The 13819-nt window shown below is 41.9% G+C and overlaps 1 protein-coding gene across 2 annotated transcripts in view; it reads left to right on the top strand.

The window, feature by feature from the left end:
- LOC132908365 (irregular chiasm C-roughest protein-like) overlaps positions 1 to 13819 on the top strand; it is a 157766-nt gene that overhangs the window by 124480 nt on the left and 19467 nt on the right. For both annotated transcript variants that reach the window (XM_060962344.1, XM_060962343.1), the window contains exons 4-5: positions 12279 to 12479; positions 13283 to 13410. In XM_060962344.1, coding sequence (XP_060818327.1) covers positions 12279 to 12479; positions 13283 to 13410 — 329 coding nt within the window. The remainder of the gene's footprint in view (positions 1 to 12278; positions 12480 to 13282; positions 13411 to 13819) is intronic.

Below are 13819 nucleotides of genomic sequence, written 5' to 3'. Positions count from 1 at the left end.
TCGATCCGCTCGTCTTTGTCTATTTACTTTGACGGCGGTGTTTTTGAGCGCGTAGGTACGTGTGCACGGTGAAATGGCGAAGCGCGACGCGGCGCCACACTAGGAACACCCTTTCGATTCCACCTAGACGCGATGACGCTCGAATAATGGTATCATTAATCCCTCGGCGAGCTAGCGGTGCACGTACGCTAGCGCCATCGGAGGCAGCTTCGATCGAATTATCGAATTATCGAGCACGCAGGCGAGAAACCTTCGGGAAACACTTTGGACGTTAGAGACCTATTTGCTGATTAAAAATCGAACGTTAGTTATCGAAGAATATTAACCTGGAAATCCTAAATCTTCATCTGAGCCTATTTTCTTTTCTTATATCTTCGATAACTCTAACACAACCTGGATCATCAAGGTGATGGAAAGATATGTACGGTAATGGTCGCTTAAATTTCAGCGAGTTTAGGTGTTATTAATGTTATTACTGAGAACAGAAATGTTATTTCTCGCCCTTTGGTGGAATCACCGTATAAAGAAGGCGACAGCGCCTTCGCGAAAACAAAGATTCGCCAATAGCAACACGCCAATAGCGATAAAAGTCAGAGAACACTGAGAAATAGACAATTCAAACAGACATCACTTATAGAACGCTTTCGAATTTATTCAGTAGCCAGATATTTCGATCGAAGTGAATCTATCATATATTTGTCTTATATTGTTCCGCATGCAAAGCGGCAATAACTTAGATATAGACAGACAATATAAATATATTGATAATAAAAATAACACGTATAGGGAGTTAGTTATAACGAAAACTCGTCAAGCTTTCATCCGCGAGCTTATTGAACCCCTGTCGTAATAAAGATCAGGTCGAGAGTGGGAGGGTAGGAATATCGATGATGCGACGATAATGCGTTGGCCGATTCGCGACACCGCGAACAATTTCGCGGTGGGCCAGCCTCGCCGCTAATTCACCGTTCGTTCGGTCGCGATTGTAGTCACTTTAATACAGAAATCCGCTTTCGATGGCGGTCGAACCGTTCAAGCCGCTGCTCCTTTCGGCCTAGATAAATAACGAGTTGCCGGGATTGTCGTCGACGCGGGGAATCGAGCCGCGGCGCCAACCGGTGAAAAATTAATTAAATTTGTTTCATGGTCGTTCGCAGGTCTGGCGCGGTTTTTAATTAAAATTACGCGAATCCCTTGATTAATGTCGTTACATGGGGATTCGTGATGCGAACGATGCTCAAAACGTGCTGGCAAACATTGACCCCCTCCCCCTGCCCGGAACAACACCGAATCTGAATATCCACCGATTTATCCGATTTCGGAAAATTTCTTTCGGATCGAAGTACCCAAAGTGCGAACGCGATACGCGAGTGCTTCGTTGCGAACCGACCCGTGAACGAGATTCAATTATCACCGACCGCTGTGTGTTATAATCGTTTGCCTGGTTATTCGATCGGCGCTTCGTCGATTTCGTAAATATTATCGACGCGCGACCCTCGTCCGACGAGTCGTGTTATTCCACACCTTCGAAATTAACTCGTTGCAAACGAAAGGTTATACCGAAATTTCTAAGCTAGAAGGCGAAAACCCATGGTGTAGCGATCGGTTACATCATTATACCGGTAACATGTAAATTGAGAAAGCGATTGAACTTGCGGTTCGTGGATCTGTTACACGGCTATGTATATAGTAGGTGTTATTCGCTTATGGTAGTAGTACCGTTTCCAATAGTGAAATGTTAGCTGGAAAGATAATTTTTTTGTTTTCATTCGTTTCAATAAGAAAGAGTTATTGTGCACGGATTTGCTAATAGATACTTTACTTAGTTTAAATCACAGATTATTCAGTGATTAATTTCCATACAGACGGCTCTGTTCTTTCATAGCAGCGTGTCACGCGATTGGACGTTATTTAGTTTAGTCGAAAAAACAAGGAAAACATGTTGCAACATGGAGAATGGATCGTACAACGAATGATCCATTGCAGTCGGTCCGGAAACAGTGATTTTATTCACCGTCCCCTCTTCAAAATCGGCTTCGCGCCGCGAGGTGAAAAAAATATCATTGCCCAACATACGGTAACACACGTGGAAAGATAGTTATTCTCTGGTTTGCGTTATACAAAAAAAAAAGGAATAGCCTCTACATATCCGAACTCTCGATTCCATTCTCTTTCTCCGATAACAACAAGCGAAAAGTAAAGCAGAAAAAATCACGATGGAAGGATAAAAGGCAAAGCGAGGGAATTTAATCGACGACAGAGTGATGCATTCCGATCCATTGTAATTCATCAATGACGCGCGGTCCTCGGCGGTACGGCGCGGCGCAGCGTAGAAAATAATCGTGAAAAATCTCTGCAAAAATTCCGGCTATTGTTCGACCGCTGAAAGCTTCGCGGTGGTACACAAACGCAGGTGGATTGATCCCTAAGATAATCCGACTCGTTGATGCAGTCTGCTCGTGCTCATTTTTCTTTTCCTTAAAAAAAAAGCATAAAATACTTTTCGTTGTGCATCGGGACAAATTATCTCAAATTTTCCTCTCTGTTAAAGTAGCGTGGAGAAACGCGTCGGAACCGGCGACGCCATCATAGCCGTCTGCTCGTCGATGGCGCCGGAACTTGGTGAAACGAGGACTACAATTGTCGCGGTTACCGTTAGAATGGCGTATATCCGATGAATTACGCGTATAATCAAAAATTGCGGGAAAAGCTATTGCGAAGGAGAACGAGAGAAACGAAAAGTGGCATTTATTCCCCCGTGGTTGAACAATCGCGATTACAAATAACGTTTGTTACGACTAACAGCGTCTGTATCGATTACCAGCATGCCAGAGATACCGCCGATATCCTCGAATGATTTGCCTGCTATCGTTCGAACGGTCTGGTGAATTATTTTTACTTGACCACGTTGTAACATCTCGTAACGGTACAGGTATTCTCGAAAAAGCAAAAAAAAAAAAAAAAAAAAAAAAAAAAGAAAAGGAGGAAAGAAATACGACAGGAGGCTGATTTATCAAAATCATGGAGGTAATTAAAAATAACCGGTTTCTAATGAGTCTGAAACGACTCGAGTTATTTAGTCGGAGTAGTCGTTTTATAAATGTCTAGAAAGATATAATTTTGTAGGTGCCTTGCAAAATCATCGGCTTGGTGTAAACATATCGCGTGTACATAGGATACAATCTCATATTCTACTGACTGGTCCTAATAAAATGTAATCTTCGTAAAATGAATCGCAGCGATTATAACCGCAGGTTGTGTACGTGAATAAATGGCGCATGTCGAGTAGTGCTTGAACTTAAACATTCACAATAAAAAGTTTCGATTCCAATACGAAGATTTTTTAGTTTCCTCTCTGAAATACCGGATCTTCCGGATCAAGTAACTGCTTTAACGGAAAACTCGCTGGCGATTTACCTTTCAACGAAACACCGGCGCTCGTGTATTTTTCCAAAAGCCAAGCCGGATGCAGATTTTTCGATAAACGTTTCATTATGTTAAACAATTTTAGAGGAGCTGATGTTACGGTTTCGATGTTAAATGCAAAAGTTCCATGAATTTCATCGACCCGATTTCCACGAATTTTTTCTTTTCTTTTTCAATTTCTGTATTACCAAACAAGACAAAAAACTAGTCGATGAACTGTATTTGCTGCGATCGTTCTTGAAGTTAAGCATCGCGCGCCCGTTAATTAGCCGTTAGAGCGAAATATAGGATTAGAACGCGTCCCTATTTGGTCGTTGTATGAATTCATGAATTTTCAGTGGATGAATAAATCAGCCGGACCCTCTGACCCTCGAGAGCACAGGATTGCCGCTCGTCTTTGTCGTGTAATTCAAAAGTTAATATTAAGCAGCTGCTCTCTCGTATTTTAGCCGTTGCATCGACTCGCCGTGATTCCGGACCAGTTTCAATTATCGCGAGGCTTCCGTGATTTTTCCATCGACGCCGTTGGCGCTCTCGAACACGGCCGACCAACCCCGATCTTTCTCTTCGTTTCACCCTCTCTCGAAAGGCAGCCGCCTCTTCTCTTTCATTTCCTCGTAACTTTTCTCAGTTCCGTGAATTTCTTTCATATTGTTGCGGAAACTTGCCGCGAGAAGCATCGCCAAGTTTCTCTCGAAACAAAATTTTAATATCGCTGTCGCGTTCTTAATTCTATTATGGCCGGCGGGATGGGGTACAAGATCAAAGGAAAACGTTTTCCGCCGACCTTTCGTCGCTTCTTATTCCCAACCTATGCAAATAGGACGAATTTAAGGAAAGAAAAACATCCCGGTAGCTCCTGCATACATTCATAAGGGACCAAAGGCGGAGGTTTCATTAGAAAGAATCCCAGTCTCGAGAACGAAAGGTCCGATAAAAATTAGCCACCCCTGTTGGAGTTGGACGAGCACGATTCGTTCGACCTCTGGATACGAGCCAATTGCACCCAATGAAATGAACGCGATATTTGTTCGCTGCTATTACTACGAGCGTTTTATGCGTAACGCCATGATGGAAATGTCGGGTTACGTTAGGTGCTTGGGATATTTAGTGGGTTTCGTAGCAGCTAACAATCGTGGTTGGAATATCATAGAATATTTAAAGTGACTTACTGCTTTTACGAACGGTTGTAGCACCTGTAAGAGACGTAACTCGTGTCTTCTCTCTGAAATATATTGTTGACGAATGAACGAAATGTACTTTGAATACGAAATGTCTACGTGTTCTGTACGATCCAAAAATTAAAAAGAAATTCGCTTAGTGCCTTAGTATCATAGAGAACGTTCTTGTCACAAATCGAAGTCAGAAATGGAAGAAAAAGGCGAAATTAATAACAAAAGTAGCTACAGATGCAAGTGCAATTGATCAAACGGTGCTATATTCTTAGCCAGTAATACATATCAACGTTAAGAGAAAGCTTCTTACTTGCATACATCCATAATCAACGATAAACGTCATTCCATTTAATAAAGAGCATACACCAGATTATAATAAAATATAAAAAGAAGAAAGGAAGGGAAGAGATTACAAATAACAGACTGACACTCGCACTTTGATAGGAAAGCGCGTGAACTTTTTTCTCTGACTCATCCTTCGTAGAGCGTAATGCATTTTTATAATAATCTTGAAATATCTGGAGAAACGTAGTGCCTGGAGTATCGGCTGACGTTCGGTAAACTGTCGCGTAAGTTCAACGTGTATTCGTTGCGCGACACGTTCCAACGCGAAGCCGAGGCTCGTTGACTATACGGACAATTCGTGTACCGTGTTGGGAAAGAAGTTCTTGCTACGGCTTTTACCACGAAGGAAGACTCTCTGAATTTATGGGAGAAACCGTTTCCATTCGCCGTCTGCTAATGTCAAGCGCACACCCACACGCTTGCTTTCCTTTCACGGCTGAAAACAGTTACACGAGACCCGTCGAGACGAGCACCGGCAATTATAACGGTGTAACACGCGTATGTCGCTCGATGACGCCAGGCTAGATAATTAATTTCATTAGGAGGGCAAACAGTCGTTTTTGCCGGCCAGCTGGCTGCTTTACGAGTTTGTCGCGCGCGACTCGATTCGTATCTAATGAAACCCGATGAACTTTGTTCCTTCGTTACTACGAATACCTTTTTCGACCAGTCTACGTCTGCTTAATGAGGCTCGACTATACAGTTTTAGAATTTTTTCTTGTCGTATTTTTAGAAAGGTTTTAACGTTAGAGTGAAAATACAGCCAGCTCGAAGGGTACGATGCGACATACATGGAAGAAAAAATAACTCAGACAAGTATTAGAAAAGTTTCTTTCATTTTATAAGGAAATAATGGTTGCACGACATTTTTCATTTTATATTACTTTATCGCATTACGTATGATCAAATTTGTTCTATCAAGATAAAGATTACAACGTTGGACAGATTAGGTTTCGTGTTTGTATAAAGGTGTGTCGTTGTAAAATACGTGTCTGTAAAAGAAAGACACTTTTCGGACGACCTAATATCTTTCATAGTATACAGTGGCTTGCGAAAGTCTTCGAACACTTAACGTGGGAAATTTTTATGAGTGTATTATGTATGTTGTACGAAACTTTTTCAAATTTCACGAGCCATAATGAGACATGACTATCATGATTATGATATAAAATGCATATAAAATTAATTAATATTTGTTGCAAAGTTTGAACGAGTATTCAAATACTTCCATGTACCGTTGTATATTCTAATATTCATCCATTCTTTCTTTCTCTATTGTATAATCTTCGCTGTTCGCATCGTATACGTGTTCATAAACTTTTCTTTCACATTCTAATTTCAAGCACGCGCTCCGAACACTTGAAGCTGAGTCACAGACAATGAACAATAATGCAAAACTTCTATTATAGGAAGGAGAAAATGTTGACTATTAGTTTCGAAGTCTACACACAGCTATGTAGATGTAGGTGTGTCATTAGGGGGGAGTGTAGAGAACAGGAAAATTCTAGCGACAAGCCGCGAGAACGCACGCATTTCCATAAAACTCACGACGTGACGTTCCGACAGCTGGGTCGATCTGTCGGGTGCCCAAAAACAAGCACGCTAGCCGAAAGTTCTAATTCGCCAACTGTTGAAGTAGAAAGCTGCTCGTTAGGAAGAGACGCGAAGCCAATTTATTCGATCAAATTACTCGGCGGGGTGCAATTAAACGCAAAGCCGTCTGAGGCTGGTGGGGACAGAGGATGAAGAGGATCGTCGTTGATGTTTCCAGCTATCCGTCCGATTCGATTTCGTCTCTCGTAATTTGAACGGATATTTCCAGCTTTCCAACGGATCTTGTCGGTTCTATTTATCAATAGAAACAACTTTCGAATTATTCATCAACGTCAGCGTACACCGTCGCGACTTGTACAGAAACTAGGGTCATTTTCGTTCGACTGTCGAACGGCTAGCTAATAATTTCCCGTGGGTATTTGCGAATAAACAACGTCATGAACTAACTAGAAGCCACGTTGAACGGCTGGAGATCGTACGAGCGTTGTTTTTCCTTGTCGACCGTTGCTTTTCTCTGTCGGCTCTATTTAATTACCGTCCACGTTGAATGCCAGAGAAGGTTCGTTGGAATAAAAGGTCGCCGAACAAAAAAAAGTTCTTCTAGGAGACGTTGAATTGATGGCGGGATCGCGCTATCTCTCGCTTTGGTTTCCCAATTAACATCGATAAAGGCGTCATGATAAAGACGAACGACTTGGCTCCGCAGGGATACACGTGACGTTGCTATTTCGATGACTCTCACGGAGGCGATGTTAGCGACTAATGAATACGATATCGTTCATTGCGAGCTTGTAGCTTTTGTAACAAATTGTCCGAATGAGAGACAGTGTTTCGTAAAGTTTGTAAATTAATTCACACGAATTTCGAGATATAAATTACACAAAGCTGCTCTAATTGTAACCGAAGTCACACGTGTCCATTTCTTTTACAATCTCGAATATACAGTATCGTGCAAACGTTTTCGATTATCCTCTATGAATAATATTAATAAATATAAAAATACTTGCTGCTATTTTAAATCTATCGTTAGTTCTGAAATAGAGTTTCAGCTGAAAATATTTTTGTTAATTTGCTAAAGGAATATCGATTCGTTCAGAATAGTCGATATTGTGAAATAGTCGATCTTGTCAAATAATTTTTCGATATACCTATTTTGTACTGTCTGTCACTCCATTATTCAGCATTTAAAATAATTCACTTAAAGTTTTAATCATTGTTCCCTTTATAGCTTCTAAATTATTTTATGTATATATTTAGTAATACTTTGCCTAGAATTACACGCCTAGAATCAATTGATAAAGGATTTTCTAAAAGAAACTATTATATTTAGAACAACGATCTAGCGATTTCACCTCTTTCTTGTCAAATTATCTCATAAATCTTGTCATTCTTTTTGTCAAAAGTTAGACAAGAAATTGCTTTCTAAATTCTATCGTCGATATTCATCTAAAATCTAACTATCCTTAAAATTATCTATTTGATTACAATTTTTTAATATGCGGAATTTCATGATACAAATTCCTCTCTTCCAATCCCTGAAATTACTTTTAAATGATAAGTACTGTACAAATATTAAAAAAGTAGAAGCAACTCAACCCTCCGCGGAATCATCCTCCGCATTCTCTTTTCTGGTTCTTAAGTATTTCTATAAAAGCGTATGAAGTATCCTTTAACGAACCTGCGGGGGAACATTAGACGGAATTAACCGCTTACGTGGATTTATAAAAATATAAGGGCGTTAGGGGAGGCTAGTCTGGAAATAAACGAGCGGAGCCAAGGTTACGGAGACACGGTTTTGCAAAAAGGGAAGACCGCGTTCAGGTTGTCGCGTTCACATCGTTATTTAGGTCGTAAAAAATCGTTGAACGGAAGAATAGGTGAACGGAACACGGCTGGTTCACGGTACATTTATTTAGGGTGAGACTGATCTATTAACGCTTATAATGATAATACGAACGTACCCGCGAATGTCGATCATCTTTCGTCCACTGCAGCCGTAAATGAAATACGCGCGGCAATTCGAAGGAACGATGGTGTACCACAGAAATCTGGATTCGTGGATTCTGAAAATTTTCTAATTAAAACGAACCAAATGAATTTATCCGCGCACACGTAATCGTCATCTTCGTCACAGTCGTTGAGAAAAGTGGCGTTAAACGAGTCTCGCCGGAAAAATTAAGAAATCACCGGAGAAATCATCTTGATTGCGCGCTTTCTTTAACAATTTACGTCACAAAATAGGAATAAGAAGTATCCTTTAATTTTTTCCCCGCGACATTTTCTACTGTTATTGTTCGCTCGAGAAGGAAGATTCATCGGATAGGATGGCCAGTGCCACAATCGCCGACGCAGCTGGAATTAAGTCGGCGACCGTTCTCAAAGAAGTCGTACGTAAGGGCGCGAAGAGAAGAACGTATATTTTCCGAGGTGAAGATGCAAGAAAAGTTCGTTGCCAAGAGGTGGAACCTGCTCATCGAATATTCATCGAGCGACGAAAGAAATTTCAAAGACCGTCCATCCACTGCTGAAGATCTTGCATCATTATTTCTTTTTCCTCTCGTTTTCTTCCATAGCTCGGTTCTTTCCTCATTCTTTCTCCTTGTCCGCGACTCTTCCGTCGTAATTGCACCACGTTTATTAAAATTATAACGCGCTGTAACAACGCGGCTGGTTCCGCGCTATCGCGCCAGGTATCGTAAATAATATTCGAGCAAAGCGAATCGTAACTCCAAGTGATATGAGAGTACAGGAGCATTGATGCAGCATGCCTAATTATAGACGATACGATCGATTCGCGTCGGTGCAGCTACGGCAGAGCAGTGCTTGCTTCCCGTACGTAGAGGTGCATACGCCAACACGCATCGATACATAGACGCGGTTAGCCGTATATCATCGTATTGCCTAGAGGAATAATAGAAAAGCCATAGGGAAAGTGTGCATCGATGTTCGTCAAACAGGCAATAGTGAGATTTTTTTTCGGCGATTCGTACTTTGACGAGTACACTTTCATTATCTGGATAGTCGAACAGTGGCGCGATCGTTGAAGCTTCGTGCTAGATTGCATGCAGCTCATTGTTTCCGCGGTTTCGTCCGAAATCGGCTGGAGCCGACGCGTCGGCCGATTTTCTTCCCGATTTCGTACCGTTTTAATCGCGCCCCTAGTTAATTGCAAATTACTCGCCGACGGTGATGATGAAAGTTCACCTACGAAGAATTCGTGCAACAGTTTCAGTTCCGTGCAAATGGGTCGCGTAATCGTATTATATTCGCTTCTTTATCTACAATCTGGTGGAAATAATATCACACCAGCATCGTTAATCTTTTAAGATATTACTGTTATATTTAAATTTTATCTGCTGTCAAGTACATTACACTTTGGACAAATTAGGAAAGTAGACCATACTTTTTGCCATGCGCAAGTTAGCACTGCTGGTAGTGAGAGAAAATTATTAAACACTGAAATGCAATACAGATTATGGTAACTTAACCCTTCCAATATGGATATTACTTCAAGGCTTTTAAAGAAGGAATAATTTATATTTCTTATATACAGGGAAAAGCTATCCGTTTCCACTCTATTTTTCGTAGAGGCATCAGTTCATTTTTTCCCTCTTATCGGGATATTCATAACTTTCTAACAAAAAAAAAAAAAAAAAAAAAAGAAAAAACGGCTTCTGGTAACAATAATCCAGCAGCGCTTCTTGACGTTGCTAATAGCCAGACTGCGAGAATTTATTTCCCGAGCATTTATAGAAATATTAAAGGAGCAAAAACGCACAGGATGCGCATAATATGCAAAAATATATAAAATATTTAAAATACTCGTAGCAAGTAACGTAAATCTCTAACTTCTTTATTTATATCCATCAGGATTTAATGATGTTTGCAGTCTACTAATAACTACGCTCCTAATAGCATATTAATCTTACATTAAAAAATGCAAAAGAAATTATGTCGCTCGTCTGTACCATAAGAAGTAATATAACATTATTATCTACATATAACCTCCTATACATAGCGTAACACCAAGAATACTAACTAGAAGATAGAAATCCAGCCACGAAATCCCAGATTAGCGTCGATTACACGAAACTGCGGAGTAGCGTTTCTGATCGGAAATATCGGTATCGGTGTCGAGCCAGGTTGCCCCAGCGGCACGAGATTTCTAATTAGAACCGATTAGATCGATCTCCGCTCGCTGGAATCGCCGCTACGAACTTAGGCATTCCGGGCGTGATATCGGAGAAACGATATCATCGTCGTTTCGCGGAATCGTTTCAACAACGAGATTCGCGCGTGTTTCCAAAAAAACCAGTCGACTAAAGCTGAAAGAAAAAAACAAAAGAGAAGTGTCACGGTGCTCTATGCATATATATATATACATCTGGTGGATCGGCTCGGGACGAGAAGGGATTTTCAATCAAGTCGGCTGCAGGCTGAATTAATTCCGAAGAAAATTCGAAAGTTTGGAAAGCGAGAGCCACAGATGAAACTCGCGGTTGCCGGAAGCTACGTGGAAGCCGAGGGATCCGAACTACTTGCTGGCCTGTTAGAAACCCGATCAAGAGGATCGATCGTAGCCGAATTATTGAATAAAATATATGACGGAATCCGTTATAATGAAATAACTTCCGATATGCGCGGCCCATCCCGATTCGCTCTCATCCCCCTTGACTATGTTCAACCTCGACTTCTGACGCATTCTTCCTCTGTTCGGTCGATAAGCTGCACTCGGAAAATCCGACGGATCTCTTGCTGAAACGAGCCAACTGCCTTTAAATTAATGATCGAGAGCGCGGCAAAGTAGGTGGTAACTGGTATTCGTTAGGGAAGACGAATGAGTTGGCAGTTTGTGGCAGTTTAAAACAACGAACTATCATTTTTCGGGAGAGCACTGTTGCGATTGATATAGGGCAAGCTTTAAACTGGCTGAATATAATAGAGGCTGATTTTGCAGGGAAAGACAAATCGAAAACGTGGAATAAAGTATTTTTCGTATACTTGAATCTTTGTTTTCGTGCTAGGCAATTGATTCGGAATATTCGTTTGATAACAGTGATAACATATCTCACTGTACGTTTTCATATCAAAGAGCACGCGATGATGCAGGAGATTAAAAAATAAATTTTATTACTTTAGAGATTGTTGAAACTATTTCCATTCGGCTGAACGTACAGTTCTCTTGAAATATTTGTGAAATTAAATTTCGTTCGTTACAAAGCAATGAAATTAATCGTACGCGAATACGCTATACTTGCAACTTACTTTTTCATGCAAAATTACCCTTTTTCCGGTTCCATTCCCAATTGCAGAATACCTTGTATATCGTTGATAAAGTTCTTCGACTTTCGATCAAGTTGAATTTAAGTAGAGATATACACACGAGATAATCACGGTAAATCTGTAAAACGTATTAACGTGTGAATAATTGAGTACCGCTTTAGGTACGAATGAAGTTGGTAAAATCTCTCATGCATTTCTAAGTTCAAGTTCCGTGACATTACATCGTCTGGAAAACACACTTTGGAAGAACGAATTCTCGAAAAATAAACAATCTGGCAACTCGAACTTTCCAGCTTCCTGTTCCGCGCAGCTGCTTTCTTAACTCGTTAATCGGATTAGATAACGAACCTCGATATCAGATTAATAGGTTTCCTATTATTCATTCGCTGTTGCATCTGCCGCCTACCATTCGAGTAGAATTGGCGAAACACTAAAACACTGATCGCCCACATCGAAATTTCATACCCGATCCAATTAATCGCCGTTTAATTACAGATAACATGGATCGACGGGCTGGGGAACGTGCTGCACAGAGGTATCAAAACGACGAAAGAATTATTCGACGACGGTCCCTTGTACACGGTGAAATCCATCCTGAGGGTAATGCCGCGAAAGGACCACGACAACACGACGTTCACGTGCCAAAGTCAGAACGCGGCCGACCGCACGCCGCAGAATGCGAAACTGCGCGTCGAGGTAAGTGAAAACGAGAGAAAGGGACTGCGGAAAATTGGGCCATCAAACACCATTGAAACGTCGGCTTTGATAGTTTTGGGGCGGGTAGCTTACGCGCACTTTTTTCTGACAATTCATTTTTAAAAAAGAGAAACCAGGTTAACATAGCAGCAGCGCGCGAACCCGGCCAGAAACGCGGTAACGAGCTAAAGAATAATTAATGTCGCGTCCCGAAAACTGGTCTGCGGCGTAATCGCTATCCGACACAGAGAGGATAAGCTGTGGCCCCCTGCTGGTCCGGGTTTCTGCTTTCTTCCTCCGAACAATGGGAGCTCTGCGGTTTTCGTTTCACCAGGCTACCTACCAGAAGGGAAAGAGAATCAAGAGACGCCGACAAAGAGAAGATCGTTTCGCTACTTTTCGCGACGATGTTAATGATTCACGATGACGAGGTCGTAACTCTCCCTGTGTGTCGCGCGAGCTGTACAGCTTCGGACATGACGGGTATACGGGCTACCAAACGATGATACGTTGCGTGGTTGCAGGTTGCCAGCTACATCATTTACTTACCGACTTGTCAACGCGCGATATTAATTGCCGAGAAATTACGTCCGACGACAGAAAATAAAGTGCAACGGCGGCTTGTGGTATTCGAGAGTGTCACGCGAGCCGACGCGAACCGGAGAGCCGATCGATCGATGCGACGACGATGGTCATGAAAATTTGAGCATCGGCTCGCGTGACATTTCAAGCATCTCTCTTCTCCCCCTCTGAATCACATTCGACGCGTATCCATATCGAACGCCTCGTATCTCGTGTTTCAGGTACGCTACGCGCCGAAAGTGTCTCTGAGAATCCGGTCGGGCCTGGGCAAGAATGGCCGCATCGTGGAGGGTAGCGAGCTCCGTTTCAAATGTCGCGCCGAGGCGAATCCACCGAATGTCGAGTACAGGTGAGTGGGAAACGCGCGAGTAACGCGACTACCTCCCTGCTTCCATGCACCCTTCCTCTACGTATATCCCTCCCATTTGGCAAGAGACGCAAACGATATCCTTCGATGATCGATACCCGCTACAAGAGCGCTCGTCGAATTTGGAGCGTTGTTGCTGCATGTGGCCAGATGTCGATGTCGGTGGTTTCATGGTTGCATGTCCGTCGACGATAGGCCGGTACATGATGAGCGTAGACGGCCTGGGAATACAAGCGTTCCTTCCTTGATAGATCATGCTACTCCAATTCTAGAACGTTCGTTATAAAAAGAACATCGTTGCTTTGAATGTCGAGTGTACTTAGAGATTAAGGGCTTCAACTACGCCATATGATTAAAATAATTGTTATTTCTGAACGAAAGATTTCAGGTT

The sequence above is a fragment of the Bombus pascuorum genome, chromosome 6 (genome assembly GCF_905332965.1).
Source record: "Bombus pascuorum chromosome 6, iyBomPasc1.1, whole genome shotgun sequence".
Lineage (NCBI taxonomy): Eukaryota > Metazoa > Arthropoda > Insecta > Hymenoptera > Apidae > Bombus > Bombus pascuorum.
Note: the sequence above shows the minus strand (reverse complement) of the source record. Positions and strands in the feature narration are given on the sequence as shown.